This window comes from Apium graveolens, chromosome 5 (assembly GCF_009905375.1).
Source record: "Apium graveolens cultivar Ventura chromosome 5, ASM990537v1, whole genome shotgun sequence".
Lineage (NCBI taxonomy): Eukaryota > Viridiplantae > Streptophyta > Magnoliopsida > Apiales > Apiaceae > Apium > Apium graveolens.
In genome coordinates this window covers 218165220-218184948 of record NC_133651.1, presented here as the reverse complement: position 1 = coordinate 218184948, position 19729 = coordinate 218165220, and the positions used below count along the sequence as shown (strand labels likewise).

The window sequence follows — 19729 nt, the reverse complement described above, 5'->3', positions numbered from 1 at the left end:
ATTCACATATATATGTAAAGTGTAATAAATAAACGTGGTTGGTTATGGCTTCATCCTATGTGATCTTTATCAAGCTAATGACAAAGATCTAGGTCAATCTAAGGTGGAAAATAAATACAGGCTAACTATTACATGTCTTCTTTCTTGTATTACTTCCTTGGATGGCCTCCATGTGGGATAACCCTTGATCTTCAAATCTTCATGTACATTACAAGAATGAAATATGAAAACTAATCTAATAAACTTACAAGAAGAACTCGAGTTACATTCGAGATTTAATAATTACAAGATTAAATGACATACAAGCCGTATTTGAAAAACCAAAACCATTAATCTAAGGTCATAAGCCATAACCATCCACCATGCTCAGTTAACACTAAATAACATGTTAAAATACATAATTTGATCTTAACATATCATACCCATCATGATCTAATCATAAAAACCAAATATAGAAAAAAATCAAAAAAATCGAAATTAAATCTGATAACATTAAATCGCAGATTACAGGGCCTAAACGACGTCAAACGCCTTACAGGTCAGTCAAAATCGGACACCAGACACAGATTTCAGCAAATCCGCTGCATCTGATTTAGAATCGTATCAAATACGATTTTTATAATAAGAATAAACACAAAACATGTATATATTAGTATATATACAGATTATATAATCATCATATGATTATACAACTCTCATGAATATCATATATTCAAAACATATATATACATACGCATATATAAACATAACAACATGTAAAACATACAAAATCGCATACAAAACAGTCATGGCATATTGTATATATTTTATCATCATAAAACCAGTAAACACATAGACGAATTAAACACTTTTTACAAGTAGCTCTGATGTCATTGAAGGGTTTTGAGCACATAAATGCAACGGAAATAGTAATTAATAACGTAAAAATCAGAATTTTCGAAACCCACCGCAGGATCCATGCAAAAAATATATATTTAATTCATAGATCAGATTGTTTACCTGAAGAAGCTTTACCAATTGGTTGACTAATGGAGATCCAAAGCTTGTTCAATCACCACGCATCCCGCTCTCGCGATCTATGCTCTATCGGTATCCACACGGATACTTGAACTCAATGATTGGATGTGTACTAGCACAAACTCGTTTCTTCTTGCTCTCTCCATCTTCTCTCTTGGTGGCTAGGGTTTTAGTAAAAGTCTTACTTACAAAATCAGCCACACAAGAGATATTATATCAAGAGTAGAAAAAAAATTATAACTCTTAACTAATTAAGAGTTATTATTAATTCGAAATTCTTATTTGTATTATAATTAAGTCTCACTTAATTATTTAAAAAATAAATTTCATAATTAATATTAGTAAATTCAAATATCAATATTTATCTAATTAATTAAGTCATACCTAATTAATATTATAAATAATTCAAATTACTTTAATATAATTTAAATCCAATTTAAATTAAATAATCCTTTAAGCATTCTTAGTGTGTGGCCCTATATGTTATCATTACGTTGGCAACGAATTTTAAATCTAATTTAAAATCGTAAACAATGAGCGGCATCTAGTAATACATCATTGCTACCCAAATAATAATAATTGAATCGGTGATCGATTAAACCTTTTATGAATAATGTATAATGTAATATAATCCTTTTAACCAAATATTATAGATTAAACTAGAGGTATGTAATGTGTCATCCTCATCATAGTTTAATCCAAGTTTCCTTGATCAATGAGTAGACTATCATATCAAATCAACATTTGAGCGTGGTCACACATTTCATAGTCTAGCTCACACAAGAGGCCAATAATATCACTCCTAAAATAGGAGGGTTAAATCCCATCTAGATTATTCATATTTCTCATAGGATTCATAATATACCCAATGTCCACTTTTATCATTACCCGGTCAAGGATAACTTTTAATGGAATCAATGTATATTAATTCTCGTATAGAAATATAATGACTTCAGGTTTAAGGACCATTACATCATTATCACCGTGAGAATTATTTATGACATAACAGACATGTAGAATCTCACATTGGGTCTGTCCAACACAATGTACATATACATCTGCCTGTGTTTTTGACTTTAGTATCACTATACCTATGATCAATGAGATGTGATCATCAGTCAACAAACACACTAGTCTTAATGCATTATTATTGTCCCTTAATATTAATACTCGACTAGGGACCTTTAGGAATATTGATACTTTTCTCATAATTTCATTTCTAAGTCACGTACTTAGATATATAGAATTGCATATCATATTCCAAGGACATTTATTAATTTAACATTTAAATCGCAGTAAACTAAGAATAAATAAATTATAAAGAGAATAATCGATGAAACATAAACATTTATAATCCTAATGTCTTAAACTAAAACATCATAGTGTTGTCTCTAGGGCACAAATACTAACAGTAACCAGGGTTTATTTTATCCCTATTAATAATGATGTCTCTTTTTACGAAATCAAAAGAACTCCTATAATTATCTCCACTTTTTTCTTTATAAAATATAAGAAATTCATAATTTTACCTTGATTTATCTTTGTAAAAATCATGGGAAAGTTTACCTTTTATCTCCTAATAAACTTTTCTCTGTGGATCAAATCATTATGACATCTTCAATTTGTAGATAAATAATAAGTATTAAGATGAGAGAAAACACTGAGCATTGGAGGAAATGACTATTTTATCGTAAATATGATATGTTCTCAACAAATTTCCTAAATACTTATGCAATATATAGGTAGTTAATAGTTTTTTCTGGGACCCGGGGTACTCGACACCGATCTAATAATAAATAAATAAATATATATATATATATATATATATATATATATATATATATAAGTTATTGGTTTTAATTATATGTAAATTTATATAGAATTGGGGTTGAATGTCATAAAGTCTTTCTGCTTTAACTATACTTTCTAACAAGTTTTTTAAAAGTGATATTTTTGATCAGATTTTGAAAATTATAAGAAACACTGCAAAATCTACTAAATCCAGCATTTTATAAGGTTCAAAACAATCTATGACTTTTTTAATGATAATTCTTAAAATCTCTGAGATTTACGATTTTAAAGCAATCTTAGTATCGTTATTGAATATTCATTGATTTTATTTTATCTAATATTTAAATTATATATATATATATATTCTTATATTTCTAAAACAAAAATATCATCCACAATATCAATTGAATACAATATAATCCTTCGCAAATAGTATTATCGCATACGACGAACATACACTACAAGGGAATATACCTAGCCTATAGAGCTTAGCCAGCGCTTGGACTGGGAATGCAAATGAATTAGAAATTAGTACAGATCAGTGTAATGAGCACATGTATAGAATAGTTCTAATTATTCTTTTGAAAATTTTAAACTTATAATGGACTTCGACTGTAATTGTGTGACAAATTTTAATATTGTGCCCGTTTTTGAAATCTTAAATTTTGAAATCTTAAATAAGTAACCTATAATTTAAAATAAATAAGTAACTTTTAAGTGATAAGTAGATGAATATTTATATGTTATAAAAGTGTTTGGATAATTTTACTTATAAGTCAATTTTTTTTACTAACATTCAACTTATCAGTTTATAAGTCATAAATTTGACTTATAAGTTGGGATAACAAATATTTGTCGATAACCTTTTGCGGTCTTATGATTTTTATGATTGATTAAGTCATAAATTCTGGGAAAATTTGTGATGCATTTTTAGTCGTTAATGAAAATTTTGTGATGAATTGTCCGTTCCAAAATTCGTCATTTCCCTTTTTTAATTGTTTATTTAAAAAGAAGTCCACTTAATCATTGTGATAAAATAAAAATTTATGACCTAATAAGAATTTCCGACACCGGCATTTTTGACAAAAAGTATCATTCACTAGTTCGGGAAATTACTACAGATTTTTATATTAAATCGGTCATAATTAGCCATTCATATTGTACTGATATGTAAGTTATATAAATCCTCGTGTCTCATTGGGTTATAAATATAACCTAAAATTCCCTAGTTCTAATTATTATTTTAAGTCAATGTCAAATATTTTAAAACACGCATAAAATATAAATTTTATATAGCTAAATGTAAACATACCCTATCTATTTTTTTATCGGGATAATTCTTTTAGATGGAAAAATTCACGATTATTTATGAACCTAAAGTTAAAAGTACTGGCATTTTATAATTATAAATTTACAATTACTCATACTAATATACTACTAATATTAGTAATTGCATATTGGTAGAGAGTGTCAACTATAGGCATATTTGTAATTACATATTGTCAAAAAAATGTTCACAATTAGTTAGAGTCTATCCAAATTTACATTTTCAAATTGCTCATTGCAAACCAATAAATGGTAATTATTTTCAAATTAAAAAGAATCACTAATTAATTACTTATCCCCAACCAAATTTGATGATCTACTTTTGATCAATTAAAAGAATCACTAATTAATTATTTATCCATAACTAAACTGATGATAACCTACACAAGATTAATTATAAAAATCTCTAATTAATTACATATCTGTAACCAAACTGATGATAATCTATTTTGGACTAATCACATATTAATGTTTAGAAGTCAACTGTAAGAATTTATTATACATAGAGATAACTGACTCTATAAATACCAATCACATTTGCATGATTGTTCAACATCCAATATCAAATACTAGTTTCACATAGTTATCCACAGGGTAACATATAGTTAGTATACACAAGAAAAAATGGCTCTTAATCTTCAAAATCGCTTTTGTAGATCCATTAAGATTATCAAGTTTTTAGTAATTCTTATGCAATTTTCGCAAAGCATAGCTCAGGGTGGTGGTTTTTCACCAGCTTTAGCTACATGGTATGGACCCCCTGAGGGCCCTGGAAGTGGTAAGATATGAATTTACCATAATTAATATCATAGACAAACTTATAGTGATCACTTTTGCTTAAATTTTAATTATAATTAATATATATGTTCATTTACAGGAGGCGCTTGTGGATTTGACACAGATGTTGGACAACCTCCATACTCAGCCATGATATCTGCAGGAAATGCCAATATTTTCCTATCAGGTCATGGTTGTGGTCACTGTTACCAGGTATATCAATTTAAATAGTAAAGCAGTTTTATCTTTAAAGTTTTAAATATATTCTCAATTTTAAGGTATCATTTAAATATTATTACAAATCAACTCCACAGGTTCAATGCTCAGCTTCACAATTTTGCTCAGGCCAACCAATTACAGTCACCATTACAGATGAATGTCCCGGAGCCTGTAACAATGTACCATATCATTTTGACTTAAGTGGCCATGCTTTTGGGGCAATGGCCAAACCCGGACAAGAAAATAATCTCCGCCAGTTAGGACAAGTGGATATCCAATTTAGAAGGTATAATTAAGAACTACAAGAACTTTTATAACTACATGTTTCGTCCATTTCCTGACACTTTCTTTTCTTCAGAGTGCCATGCAATTATGGTGGGACAAAAATTACCTTTAAAATTGACCAACATATTAATCCAAACTATTTTGCAAGCGCAATTGAATACATAAATGGAGATGGTGATATCGGATCTATGCAGCTAAAACCTGCAAACTCTGGCCAATGGATTTCAATGCAACAATCATGGGGTTTAACATGGTATGCTAATACCAGTTCTTCAGACCAAGGACCACTTTCTTTCAGAATAACTACTTCTTCTGGAAAATCTATCGAGGCCGATAACGCCGTTCCAGCAAACTGGGCCGCTGGTGCAAAATATATCTCAAATGTCAATTTTTAAATTTATGTTAAACATTAATTAGTTTCGTGATGATTAACAATATACGGCCTAGAGGCCCAATATTATTGTACTATTAATGAATAATTAACCAAATTCAAATTCAATATAAATGTGTAGTACAATTATATTTAAAGAGATCTTATATATATTTGTCTCTAAGTAATTAACTCTAACCAATACGTCATCCGTTTTATTATCTAACATTTATGATTTTTATTTTACAAATCCATACACATTAAAATAAGAAATAATAATGATTTCAAAAAATATTCTCAAACATAACTTATCGTTATAATATGGGGAAAATTATGGATCATTTACAAACATCACAACATAACACGAAAATGTATTTGAATTTGTATATTATCTAATTTTTTAATATATTTGATAAGTAATAAATATAAACATACAGATAATAAATTAAAATTATATTTGAATTTATATTATTATCTATAGTAATTTATTAATGATATAATCACTTGTTCCAAAACAGTTCTCATATAATAGTTTTCTTAGATAAAAATTTCATTTCATTTTGTGTTAATATAAGACTAAATAAATTTAAAAACAAAATTTTAACTAATCGATAAAATATCATTTAATATTCAATCTAGATCACCCATGTAAATGGATCATTTACTCTAAAGGTGATAACTTGAAATCAAATTCGAGAAAAACTCTCTTCAAACCATAATTGTGGGCAAAATTGACTCCGAAATTAACTACTTTACATTTCATCATTCTTGGTTGGCATCAACCGTTAACTTTTCTTGATTTCGCATATAAGACAATTCTTTTAGTGTCTCTTACTACAACCTGGTGAAGCCCAAAAATAATATACGTAAGCGCCCCATTGTAGTGAATAAAATCTCAAATATATATATACGCAAGAAAAATTATTTAGAAGAACATATTTCATTACACTCATCTACGACCTTTCGTATCCTAGAATGTTTAAAGAATATCTTCACTTTTTATAATTAAGAATATATCTCATTCAACATATGCTACTAAGATATCATTTAACCATTCATCACCTATCATATTTCAAAATTTAATCTTCACATTATTTATAGCAGAGAATGCCCTTTCCACTCCCATGTTGTAACTAGCATACACATAGTTAACTTTTTAAGTAAATTAACTAAAGATTGTGTTTTTCTCGACCATTTTCTTACCAAGTCCTACAATTTCATCTATTATATCATTATTGACATCGTGGAAGTAGGTTGGGAGTTCCCATTCAAGTTCCATTATGTGAACAAGAAAAATTTAGAAGAAGAGGATTTTGCAAAATTTATCAATCTCTCCTTGTCAAATGCATAACTAAGTTTTCTAAATTAGCATACATCATACCTAAAAGTAACTCAATACATATTTCAGCATACCAAAAATTCAATTCTTCAACTTGTCTTTCATAGTTCACTAACTAATGGAGACTCAATAAAAATATGATTAAATATTTCCAGAATATCAACAAACCAATGATAATCATCTATATCCATCAATTACTATATGGCGCACTGAAAAGTAATATTCCAAAGATAATATTTCTATACATGCACACCAAATAAATACTTTATTTTGGAATGGTCTCTTTTTCTCCATTTATTATCCCATGTTTGGTGGTGTATGTCAAAATTATATGATTTTCAAATCATGTATTTTACGATGTCTTAAACATCCACACTGAAAATCCATGTTAGACAGTCATTTGGTGTTCGAACACTGATAGAAATTGCTACAATGCATTAAATTTATGTCTCTTTTTCATATATAGAAACAAAAATATCGTAATTTCCTCTTTTTTTTCAAAATCCACCAAAACACTAACCATTTTTATATCTGTTTGCGGGGTGAAAATAAAACATTATCTTTCATCATCAATTCACGATTCCACTATATAACAATAATTGTAATGTTACCAATAAAGAAAATCAGCCCACATTTATAAGCACCCTTGACCTTGTATATTTTTTCATGAGAAGCTGCTTAAAGGACCTGAATATGAACCTAAGAAATAATATTTCAAGTAATACTTGCAAACCAAAATTTTGAAAGTAAAAGAAGTTTGAAATGAAATGAGACGACGAACTTACCTTCCGAAATGAGAGAGTTTAAAATCAATTATTAATATGGTTCTAAGAAAGATCAATCATACAAATCAGCTTGACATAATCCAGTCTCAGAAAATGGTTATCCAAACTGGACATATATTATGACATTTGGAGTTTAAAACCTTACAAAACTACATAAATTAAGCTGATGATTGACAAAACTAAGAGGAGTGATGAAGATAATAGATTGTTATTTAAAATCCTACATCCTCAAACAATAAGGATTCTATATGAAGTATACCATAGTCCTACATGCTCAAATGATGAGGATTCTACGTAAATTATATTATATCCTCAATGTGTGCTCTATGCAAGTCAAAAGACTTTGAAGTATTTAGAGTTCCTCAACAAGATAACTTCATAATACTCAACGTGGCTGAGGAATTGAGATAAAAAGAGTGATAAATATTTATATGACAAAATCTATGAATTTTATTCCTCAAGAATTTTTTGCTGAAAATTGGATTTTTATATTTTTGATAAAAATAAAATCACATTAAGATTAATGATAAGGATGATAAAGATGGATATACGAGTCATAAAAAGGAAGTTTAAGCAAATTTTCTAGGAGTAAAAAAGACGGGTAAAACTATTTTAAGAAAATGATGAAAAAAATGGGATGGTTATAATGGAAAGGAGAAATGAAAGATAAAATATTTAAAGAGAAGTGGAAAACAACAAGTAATGTGCTATGTTATTATTATTGTTACCATCACACAAGACTCTATGTTCGGGGTGGATGTCATTAGTATCAATTCAGAGAAATCAATATCTAAAGTGTTTGAAAATGTTGTGTCACCTCTAACTCCGAAGAGAAGCTCTGAACTAACAAAAGTGATGAAAATGAAAGTTATTTTTAGTATCTATTTAAAGAAACTGCAAATGGAGTGATAAGGAGAAGAATGAAAATTCAATCAAGATTTAACCAAAACTAACAATTCGGGTGCCTAATAATAAATTCAAACACTTGAAGATCAAATATGTGGCATCATATAGAAGAGGCTTGGAGAGAACTCCAGCATGTGTCATCCTATAAAGAGGCTAAAAAAATATGCATTCATTATAATTCAAACTCAAAAAATTTGTCTAATTGACATTAAAAGAGAAATGCTATATTTGAAATTTGTTAATGGAAGAATAAAGTATACAAGAATAAAGAATTATAATAATAATGAACTGTTATTTCCCAACATATAACAACAAAGTTACAGAAGGGTAGGTTGAATGGAAGTCTGGTTTCTTTTTCTTTACAGTAAAACTCCTTATAGAATATACAACTGTGTATTTAAATAAGCAAGAATACAGATAAAGCTTTTGAAGTATTCTACTCATATAAAGTAAATATAGTTGAAGAAATCTTTGTGATGCAAATTGTACACAGCTGTTTATAAGTATTTTCTTACAACTTTGAAATTGAAAGTATTTTCTAAAGATACAACTTGCTAAACACTTGAGTTCTTACTTATTTTCTTAATTTTTGCTACACCTGGTTTATATTGAACCAAATTTACATGTGCAATAAACAAGAATAAAAGTCCTAACAGCTAGGTCCATGCACATGCTTCTTCATCTATGTGTTCAATGCAATCCAAGTAAGATATAGCATCTTTGAACGACCTTGTTTTGCATGGAAATGGAAATGATTCACTTTCTTCTAAAACCAGTAAGCAGGATGCCACATTTCTTTTGTGCACTATCAACTCATGTGACTCTGTCAGCCTCTGTCAAGTCACTATCAACTGCTATCTTGTTGATCATCCATTGAAGTTTCATTGATGTTATCCGTAGAAGCTTCATTGTTATTATTTGTTGACACTATACTAGTATCATCAGTTGAAGCTTTCTTGTTAGCATCCGTTGAAGGTTTATCTGATATCAGTTGAAGACCTCTTGACTAACTTATCCGTTGAAGGCATACGGAGTCATCCGTTAAAGCTTGTAGTTTAGGAGTTGAAGACATTTTCTTAGTAGTTGATACTTTTTCACTTAAACAAAATTACAAGGAATTTTATATCTACACTTAGCCCACATATTTTGTATATCTTGCTAGTAGTCAACATGACCTAGAAATCACTATAACTCCCAAATCCCTCAGCTATCATAGTGTACAGAATGTGCTACATACTTATTAATATAAATTACTCCTTCAACGGATCAACAGACTGTGGTTATCCGTTGAAGGCTTCTAAATGACACTTAATAATTCTACTTAAGGTGTTTTAGTGAGTTATCATCAAGACTACACCATATTTCTAACAATCTCCCCCAATTTATATCTAATGAAATTATAGGAATAAATTCAGGTTGACTTGATGATAAAAAACCCTATAAAGATAATATATTAAAACATAGACAATTTGCAAAGTGCTTCATTACAATAGAAATGAACAAAGATGGTTAATAGAAGTTTACATGCCATTGTCAAAGTGCTCCTCTAGTCTAAGCAAATTATTTTCTTTTCATTGATCCCCTTATTTTCCTTCCCAACTTCTCATTATTTTCATCAATTTGGAGTTGAAGTTGTCTGTAAAACTCAGCTTCATTTTCTTCATTTATATCCAGCATCTCCTGCATTTTTTTGAGAGTTTCATTACTTGAGATTTTGAGCTGGTCTTCAATTCTAAAAAATCTCCTGGTATACTTCTCATCTCTAAACTCTATGATCGAGTAAGGTTTCATGTGTACTCTATCAGCAGTCTTTGGAATGGTTAGAACCCTTGGTAGTTTATTAGGAACTCTCTTGCTTTGTCTGATTTGATTTATCTTTCTGAGTATTTTTTATTTAGCAAACTTTGTGAATCCAAAGTCTTTCTTCATTGCATTAAATATCTTGGTTAGGACACTGTAATTTTCCTCAAGAATCCTATAGAATGGCCATATAATCTCATTACCACCCTGGTATCTGAAAATCAAAATCTCTAAAATTTTGGTAGTAGCATCAATTCCTCTCACTTCTTCTAATTATTCCAAATAGAGTTGAATATCATAGAATTTTTTTGATGTCACGGATGTAGAGTTGATCATCTGTGTTGACAGTAGGCTTCTGTGATTTTGAGATGGCTTTTTTTGGAGGTAGGGTAAGCTTCTTCTTCCTTCTTGATGTTCTTTTCTTGGTTGGTAAGGGGACGTTCAAATCAGAGATTGGTAAACTCTCCCAATCTATTGGTTCTTCTTTGCACAAAATTGGTTCACCATGATATTTTACCTCAGGATATACCTTGGTCTCAACTGATTCCTCTTTGGGAATAGTTAATTAAGTTGAAGGAACATATTGAGACGGCTTACTCTTTTCCTCTGAAATTCTACTTGCCCACCTACTAGGTCTTATTGTTTTTCCTGTTTTCCACTCAGGATTCTCTTCCTTTTTATCAGCCAATGTCTTTTCAGTTTTAGTAGCAAGCTTCTCAATCTTCTTTTGAGCTTCCTTAGTACCCTGCTTTTTCTTCGGCTTTGGCTGTGACTTTAGTCTCACGTCTTCTTCTTTCTTTGCTTCTACAAACTTGGGATGTCCACTCATTATACAGATCAATTTTCCATGTCTGTAAATTCTTGTTATCCTCTTTCTCATCTTGTAGCTAGAAATTAATTTGCCCATGAGTTTCTGCTCATTAGGCTTGGGAGGTAAGTAATCTAGCTCCATTGGGTGTTTGCTTATAAATATGAAATTTGAAGATTTAGGATTGAGTACAACAATAGGCTTTAGCTTATTTTCAAGTCATGTTTCTCCCTTTATACCCTTTCCCAGCTTCAATTTATCTAATGTAAAAGGCCTCTACTGTGTGAAATGTTTCACAGATTCTGATAGTTTTACAGTTGATCCAAATACTTGAGCTATTCTTTGATCTATCTTTTGTTGTTATTCTTTAAGTTTCATCTCAGCTGCAGCTAGATTGATCAGGTCTATACTGTCCAACTCTCCCCTTACCGGTGGCTTTGACAGAGTAATAGAGAGAACTATTACCTTAGTGACTTGTACATGCACGTCCTTCTACCCTTTTTTGTTATCATCAAGAAGAAATGTAGAGGTTGAAGATTGTGCAGCCACCCGTTATTGGATTAGCTGAGTTTGTTTGTCTTGATCCTGAAGTATCTTGGCCAAGGAAGCTTCAACATTAGTCATTATTGTACGCAAAGCCTCAACTTTCTTAGATAAGTCTCCTTCCTTCCTTAGCTTTTCTTGTAGCTCTCGCATGGTTGTTCAGGAAGCTTCTCATCCAGCTTGTTGTACATGTCCTTTTTGAATTCACCAATAGATTGTTTTAGATCTTTTCTTCCTTATATAGGTTTGAGATAAGTCTTTAGTGTCCCTACCCTTTTGACATGTGCTCCTGGTTGGGAGCCTATTTCAATAGTTACACCCTTTTGGGAGGATGTAACTAGGGTGAGCTGATATCATGTTTTAACACCACTGTCTTTTGAGAGACTTCAGTGTGGCTGGTTTGGGTTACACTAACCTCACTTTCCTTATCCTTGGGGCTTCTTTGATGTTCACCCCTATCCTCACCTGTCACACCACCATGTACACTTCCCCGAGTGCTTTTGTGGTTTTTACAACTAGTGTCTTTTGAGAGACACTAGAGATGGTTTTCTTTTATTTGTATTTCAAGAATTTTAGTTTAGTGGCTTGCGTAGGAATCTATTTGGTCATTGTCACAGATTCCATTGCCACTGTATAAATCAAAGAAATTAAAGGTTGGGAAGAGAAAAAGATAGAGGTGGTTACCTGTCTTACCTGAGGTGCCTCAAAGATAGGAAGATAATTGAGAGGCACCTCACTGTTGAGGTTGTTCCTTATGAGGTCTGCAAGCACCCTCTTCTCTTGAACCCAATAATCTACTTTGTTGGATGGGTTCTCAATTTGTAGGTCCTTAGAAACATGGTTAGCCAGCATCATAAAAAATATAGCATAATACAAATTCTTAGGCCTCTTTTGAATATCTCCTAACTTATACCCTATCTCTAGCATGACACAGTTGCTAAAGTTAGAATATCTAATCAGACATGAGCATATACAACATGTTTATTAAATAAAAAGTAACATAATCAAAATTACTTATTTTACCAGAAAATACTTTGATAAAGGCATCACACAAATAACTACATTCTTTCCTAAGTCCTTTTCTCTTAATGCTACCTATATTAGCAGTGTCTAAAGCATAACCTATGGACTTAAGCATGTTAATTACATCAACATCAGAGTGTGGAGTGTTTGCCTTGGGTTGGCCTGGCCCCCTGTGCAACATATCTATTTTGACGGAATTCTCAAGTCTCACAGTCACACCTCTATCTCGGTCTAATTGTTTGGTGCGAGGTAGACCTCGAAGCCACCTGGATGTCTATCCTTACTTTGCCATTTAAGCTAATAGACATCGGATACCCATGTGTCACTTGAAGTCTTGTATGTGGAAACTGAAAGGAATATGTCCTAAGTCCAATCATATATAAGGATTTAGGAATAACTTTTATGTAATCTGTTTTGATTTCATTGATATTAATAAAAGACTTGTTTTGTTTTTATTACGGGCTTTATCTATTTAAGTGTTTAAATAAGATATACCATAGTTTAGAGTAAAGCTTTTTATGGATTATGATGAGATCATAATAGTGAGACCTAAAAAGATGATAACTCTAAACTTAAATTGTTCCTGATCATAGGATTACTAACTGGTAATTAATAATCCGCAAAGATCGGTACATACTATGCTTGCTTCATTATGAAGGATGTCTGTTCTCATAGACATTTGTGTGGTGACACTATAGCTAGTATGTAGGTGCTTATTATGGAATAAGTTCACTGAACATGACTCGCCCAGCTGAATAACTGATGGAGTTCACTCACGTGTCAGCAGTTGTTCGCTTAGTGATAGTTGTACAAGTATCCTTAGACTTGAGGTCATCATAGTCATCTTGTGTACACTGAACTATGCTTTGGTTTAGTTTTTAGTCTCCAGGGACAATTATTAGGGCTCTTCTGGGTATAGGAATTTGTACACGAAGATAGTGTATGATCAATAAAAGATCTAACCCTTCCAGTGAAGGAGGCGAATGTTAAAGGCTGATCCACTTATGCTAGTTCAGGAATCTCTGGCCAGAGTAAATGAAATTAGAAAGGAGTTTCTAATTTGCATAGAACTACGCATAATAAATGGTAAGCAAGTGATTAAATTAGATAGGCTTGACACGAGATCCATGCCCTGTATTTAATCGGGACATTGTAGGGTAGAAGGAGTTTATTGTACGGTAACTATTCACTGACAGGTTCTTGGTATTCTAAGCAGTGAATTCATATTATCCGGATAGTCGCGATATGTTGAGAAGCATCACTCACGATGTAGAATAAATGTGATTAATTAATTAATCATATTTAATAAATTAGAGAATTTATATAAATAATGATAAAATAGTTTTATTATTATTTATTTCTACTACCGGCTTAATATTGAACCTACAGGGTCACACCATAAAAAGAGAATGATTTTATGGTGGAGGAATTAATTAATAATGGCTAATAATTATTTATTTGTGAAATAAATAATTAATTGGCAAATTTAATAATTGATTAAATGAGATTTAATTGATTATAAATTAATTAAGAAAAGTTCTTAATATTATTAATTAAGGATTTAATTTTTTGGAAATTAAATCAAAAGAGAGAATTAATTCTAAAGTGTTTAGAAAAATGATTAATAATTAAAAGGTGTTTTAATTATTAATGAGAATAATAAATAGGATAATAATAATAATATTTATGGGAAAATTTCAGCTGAAAATTTTGCCTATAAATACACTATTACAGACCCTATTTTATTCTAACCCCAGAAATCCAAAAGTTTCAGAAAACCAAATTCTCTCCACCTCCTCCTCCTCCTAAAAGTCGTTTTCTTGGTGGATACCGGTGGAGTGCTTCACACTTGAGGAGCAACTGCTAAGGATCTCTGATCGTTGTCTCCGAATTAATTTTAAAGGTTAGATTTGATCCCTCGAATTTTTATTCACGATTTATATGCTTTTATTTGGATTTTGTGTGTGTAAAAGTATTTTTCCATACCCCGCTGCGATTAAAAATCCAACAATGGTATCAGAGCATAGGTTGTATGCATATAGATCTGTGGTAAAAATTTCAGAATTTTATGTGCTTGTATGAATTAATTATGATTTTTACAAGTTATATTATAAATTAATTTTGCCTGATAAGAAATCGTTTCTCAGAATAATTTTGAATGTTGATCTGGGTTCTACAAGTGTTGTAGATCGTCTGGGTATTTTTTTCATAATTTTAGGATGTATAGATTTTTTATTATGGATTTTTGAAGTTCTAGCAATTAAATTCGTATTAAATAATCATATATATATATAATTGTTTGTATGTATATATCTATCATATGCATCTGCTGTGATCTATTGTTGTTTGCACAGTAAAAGAGAAGCACAAAGTAAAGCAGGTCAGACAGCACGCAAATCGAGGGAAAAGGCGGCGACTGATAACAGGACAAAGGACCTCGCGTCGACCACGCGTGCGTGGGGCTCACGCGCTGGCGTGCCACGCGCGGCGCGTGGAAGACACGCGCTGGTGACGTCGTGCTGACGTCATGCTGACGTCATCAGATGACGTCATGCTGACGTCAGCATAGGGGTTTGGGCGCGTGAGGCGTGTGAAGCGCGTGGGTGCGCGTGGCGGAATTCAGACACACGCCTGACAGCGCGTGTGCGCGTGGCGGCGCGTGGGGAATCTTCTCGGGGCGCATGAGGGCGCGTGGGGGCTCAGAATTGGGTGATTTTGGTGCCGTTGGATTCGTCTTTTCGAGGCGCTTCTAATGGTATATTATATAATATTTTATGAAATTGTTTCGAACTGTTTATAGCTAACAGAAGTGTTTTTTAGCTGTTTTTAACTGTTTAAATTGCTTTTAAATACTTCATGTGATACATAGAGATGTATATTGCTTAGACAAATGTGCTAGATGATATAACATGCCTACCTTGATGTTTATTCATGTTTATATATGTGATATATGCTTAGTTTATCATGCGATGATAGATTTAGGTGAACTTGAATGAACATAAGGCATTTGTTAGACAACCTAGTATAGTGAAATTGTTTCATAACCTTAATAATAATATTATGAATACAATCATGAGATTCTTGTGTTTGTGAAACACGTAATTGAATATGAATTTTTGATATGAGAGAAAGGATGATTCTGTCAATAACAGATTTCTATCTGTAAGAAAGGGTTATTAAGTGACACCTCTTGACAATGCTCCACCCGATCTGGGAATCATCTGATTATTGATTATTGATTTGAAATATTTAATTTAAAAGGAAGAATTTCTTTATAATATGATTATGATTGTAACGTAATATAATCCCTCTAAAATTAAATAATACTCCCTCTGTCCCCCCCAATTCTTTACACTTTCCTTTTTTGGGTGTCCCTCCCAATTGTTTACATTACCCAAAATAGTAAAAATTAAATATTATAAAAAGTCTGCACCTAATTATTTTAATATTTATGCATCACCTAATTTATATACTTATTTACTAATACTAATGATTCTTACTCCACTAATACTGCTTTTTTCTCTCTCCTCTACACACTCCCGTGTTCAATTATTCACCGGACATTTACTCTCTCTCATCTCAACTCTCTCATCTTCCTCTGCCAAATCTCCCCCTTTTGCATGCAAGCTTTAATGGAGTCACAAATTATCAACGATTCAGCACCGGGTTTTGATTCTGATTCTGAAATAACTCTCTCTTTATCTCCTCCTTCACTTCCCCACACAGATCTTTCCTTTGAATTTGCGGTTGTTGAAGATACTCCCGATAGAGTGAAAGCTCAGGTAATGAAATCGGAAGCGACGAGGTTGAAACCTCAAAAACTATGCTTCAACGAGGTGGTTGAAATCGCAGAAATAAAAAAAGTGGACGGGGTTGTTGAAATCGCAGAAATCAAAAAGGCCGGCGAGGTTTTTGCAGCCGTAGAGATCGAGAAGTACGATGATCCGACTGGACAATTAAATATTTTTCTCCCTCGATTTTACCATTAAAGTATGTAAGATTTCTTCCTATTTTAGCAACTCGTAAAATTTGAATTTTTTTTAGCCTTTCTGCATTTTTTTTGATTTTGAGAACTTGAACAGAGAGTGAAGAAGGGTGTCTTCTGGTGTGGAGTTTTGAGTTGATATATATGTTTTTCGATGTGATTTTGATGTCTTCTGGAGTTTCTGTTCTGATTATGTGTATGCTATTCTGTGTATGCTGATTAGGTAACATCTGGTGTAAATCCCCTGTGCTTTTAATATGAATTCACCTTGTCTAGATGTTGAAGAGCAGTTTCTTATAGTTTGATATGAAATGTTTTAGCTTTAACTGCAATTTCACTGGGAAAATGCCTAGATATCATAATTTTATCACATTGTTAAGCATTTCTTGTAATATATCAGTACATACGTAATTTGGTTGAGTAATCTTTAATACATGAATTTTGATAATGATGTTTGTATCGATGTTGTGTGACTTGTTTATTTGTTTGTTTCTCTTATGTGGCTTTACCCCTAAGTTTAAGTTTGGTTAGAAGGAGCTTACTGAATATAGTCTATTTAGCTAGGTAGCTAAAGAAAATCCGGATGAAGATGAAGCCCCAGAGCCATATAATTATCTATATATGCTAGTAAATTTAAACAACCTGGCCTACTGTTACTGCTGGTGTTGATACCAAACACAAACAGTATGTCTGTATGGGCACAATTTGTCTGCTTGCCTCTGTTTGAATCTCTCAACATATCAGAATGTTCTTCTTAATAATCGAATGTGTCTCAGACTAACTTATTTTGCATTAGGAACATGCTGGATTTTTTTTCTCTGCTATCCAGAAGATTAAGATTATACAGAAGATTAAAACATTAAAACATTATATTGTAGTTATACAGAAGATTAAGATATTAGCATAACAAAAGATATAAGCAAAAGCTTATATATATAAACATCATTACCGTAGTTATACAAAATATTAGGCTAACAAAAGAGTAGTTACCACTTAAAACATTCTAGCATGTTCTTCTATTGCTTCTTCACCTGTTCCACTTAAGATCCTAAGCACGAGATCTCTAGGGATGGTAATCTGACTAGGCAGTTGACCCAAATTTGCGAGCTTTTTCTTTCCTATATGAGGCAATCTGTAGTTATTATTTCCACCCTTCTTTAATATCTCCGTCATACAATTCATCAATGATAACCAAACATAATTTAGTGTCGTATGTGTAACCTCTTCGTAAGCTTTAATCACTGCATCGACTAATTGACAAACCGTTTTTGGTGCCTTTTCGTGTTGCAATCCTTGTATTATCCGGAAGAACCCAAGATCATTAATGTTTAAGTCTGGGCTATTAGCGGGCTGATTTGCCAGAGTAATATGAAATCCATCCGACTGTGCAACTTTGACAAAATCTTCATCAATATCCTTTATGTGAGGCCTTGCATTATCTTGTTGAATGATGATATGCTTGTTAAAATCAGTAGGCCATTTAGCTTTGATAGCAGGGATTATTTTTTCAATCAAACATTGCTTAATCACAATCTTGTTGATATTTTCAATTGGTTTAATTTCCATAACACCTTTAGGTCTATTTTTACTTGACCTAGTTGCTGGTTGTTCTACAGTAAAAGGAAATATGCCTATCTTGCCATCAAATACACATACCCCATCTCCATTATACCGAGGTCTAGCTACTGCACTCATAAACATAACTTTAGTTATGAATCGTTTTGACTTGCATGTTCGATGTGGTTCTGATTCACCCGGTAGGAGGTAATATTTCTGAGTTTGTCTTGTCATGTAAAACCATTTCTCGTCTATGTGGACAATAAGAAACATGCCCACATATGTGGGATTTGTGTGAAGTGTTGAATTTTCAATATGCTTTAATACAAATTTAACTCTAGCTTCCATATTAGAAGGAGTTAAAAATGGTTTTAAGGCATTTGAATGTGGTCTAATATTTCCTTTCTGAACAAGTCTGTGCACAGTTGATTTACTTGCATTTAATTGTTGTGCTAATGTTCTAATATTGCATCTGAGATGAAGAGGAATATGTCTCACCTTTTCCAAGTCCAAAGCATATCTTTTATGTCCACCCTTGTACTTTCTGTCCACATTGGGAAGATTACCTTCTTTAATTGCTTTATGAACAACTTTCCAAATTTTAGATATTGTTGTTCTACTCACACCATGATCAAAGCTGAGTTTGTTGAGTGCTCCACGTTTGAGTTTGTTGTTGCAGTAGTTTACTGATAATAAATGAGCAATTTGTTTCTTCTCTGAATTTTTCAATCTCCTTTGCTTTGCAGGGACATTTAAATCTGGAAGTACAAAAGCAGATGCCATATCTACTTTCTGTGAAGCTGAAGAATATCACTGATATAGATGGTCTAAAGTAAACTGTTGTACAGTGTTGTCATTTTTGTACAAAGGATTATGTAGTTAGCTGGACATTGCTTTATATAAAGTGGAAGCAAATATTAGTGGAGGCAATTTTATGTAATCAAACATTTAGAATGGCGCGATAGTTCCCTCCAATATGTTAATTACAGTACTTAATTACAGTACTTTGTTTTTTTCTTTCTGTTTACTTTATTCACTTTGGCAATATCAGTCATTTATTTATTGTATGTATTGGTCTCTGTGCCCATCCCATTTGATAACAAATGGGAGGGACAGAGGGAGTATCAAGTAGTAATTGGCCAATGATACAACGGGCTTGTGTCGGTCATAGCCTTCCAACATGATAGAAAAGTAGTTC

The 19729-nt window shown here is 31.8% G+C and overlaps 1 protein-coding gene across 1 annotated transcript; it reads left to right on the top strand.

Moving 5' to 3' along the window:
• The first annotated feature begins 4702 nt into the window (after window positions 1-4702).
• Window positions 4703-5840, top strand: LOC141661748 (expansin-B15-like). The gene is made up of 4 exons (XM_074468741.1): window positions 4703-4912; window positions 5012-5124; window positions 5226-5416; window positions 5489-5840. The coding sequence occupies exons 1-4, from the start codon at window positions 4759-4761 to the stop codon at window positions 5808-5810; spliced, it is 780 nt and encodes a 259-aa protein (XP_074324842.1). The 5' UTR covers window positions 4703-4758; the 3' UTR covers window positions 5811-5840.
• Window positions 5841-19729: the final 13889 nt, after the last annotated feature.

Bases quoted from the DNA above. Each gene is read 5' to 3' on its own strand.
- LOC141661748 (XM_074468741.1), top strand. From the start codon at position 4,759: ATGGCTCTTAATCTTCAAAATCGCTTTTGTAGATCCATTAAGATTATC. The intron at 5,125-5,225 runs GTATATCAATTT...TCAACTCCACAG, and splicing joins GTTGTGGTCACTGTTACCAG to GTTCAATGCTCAGCTTCACA. The intron at 5,417-5,488 runs GTATAATTAAGA...TCTTTTCTTCAG, and splicing joins GTGGATATCCAATTTAGAAG to AGTGCCATGCAATTATGGTG.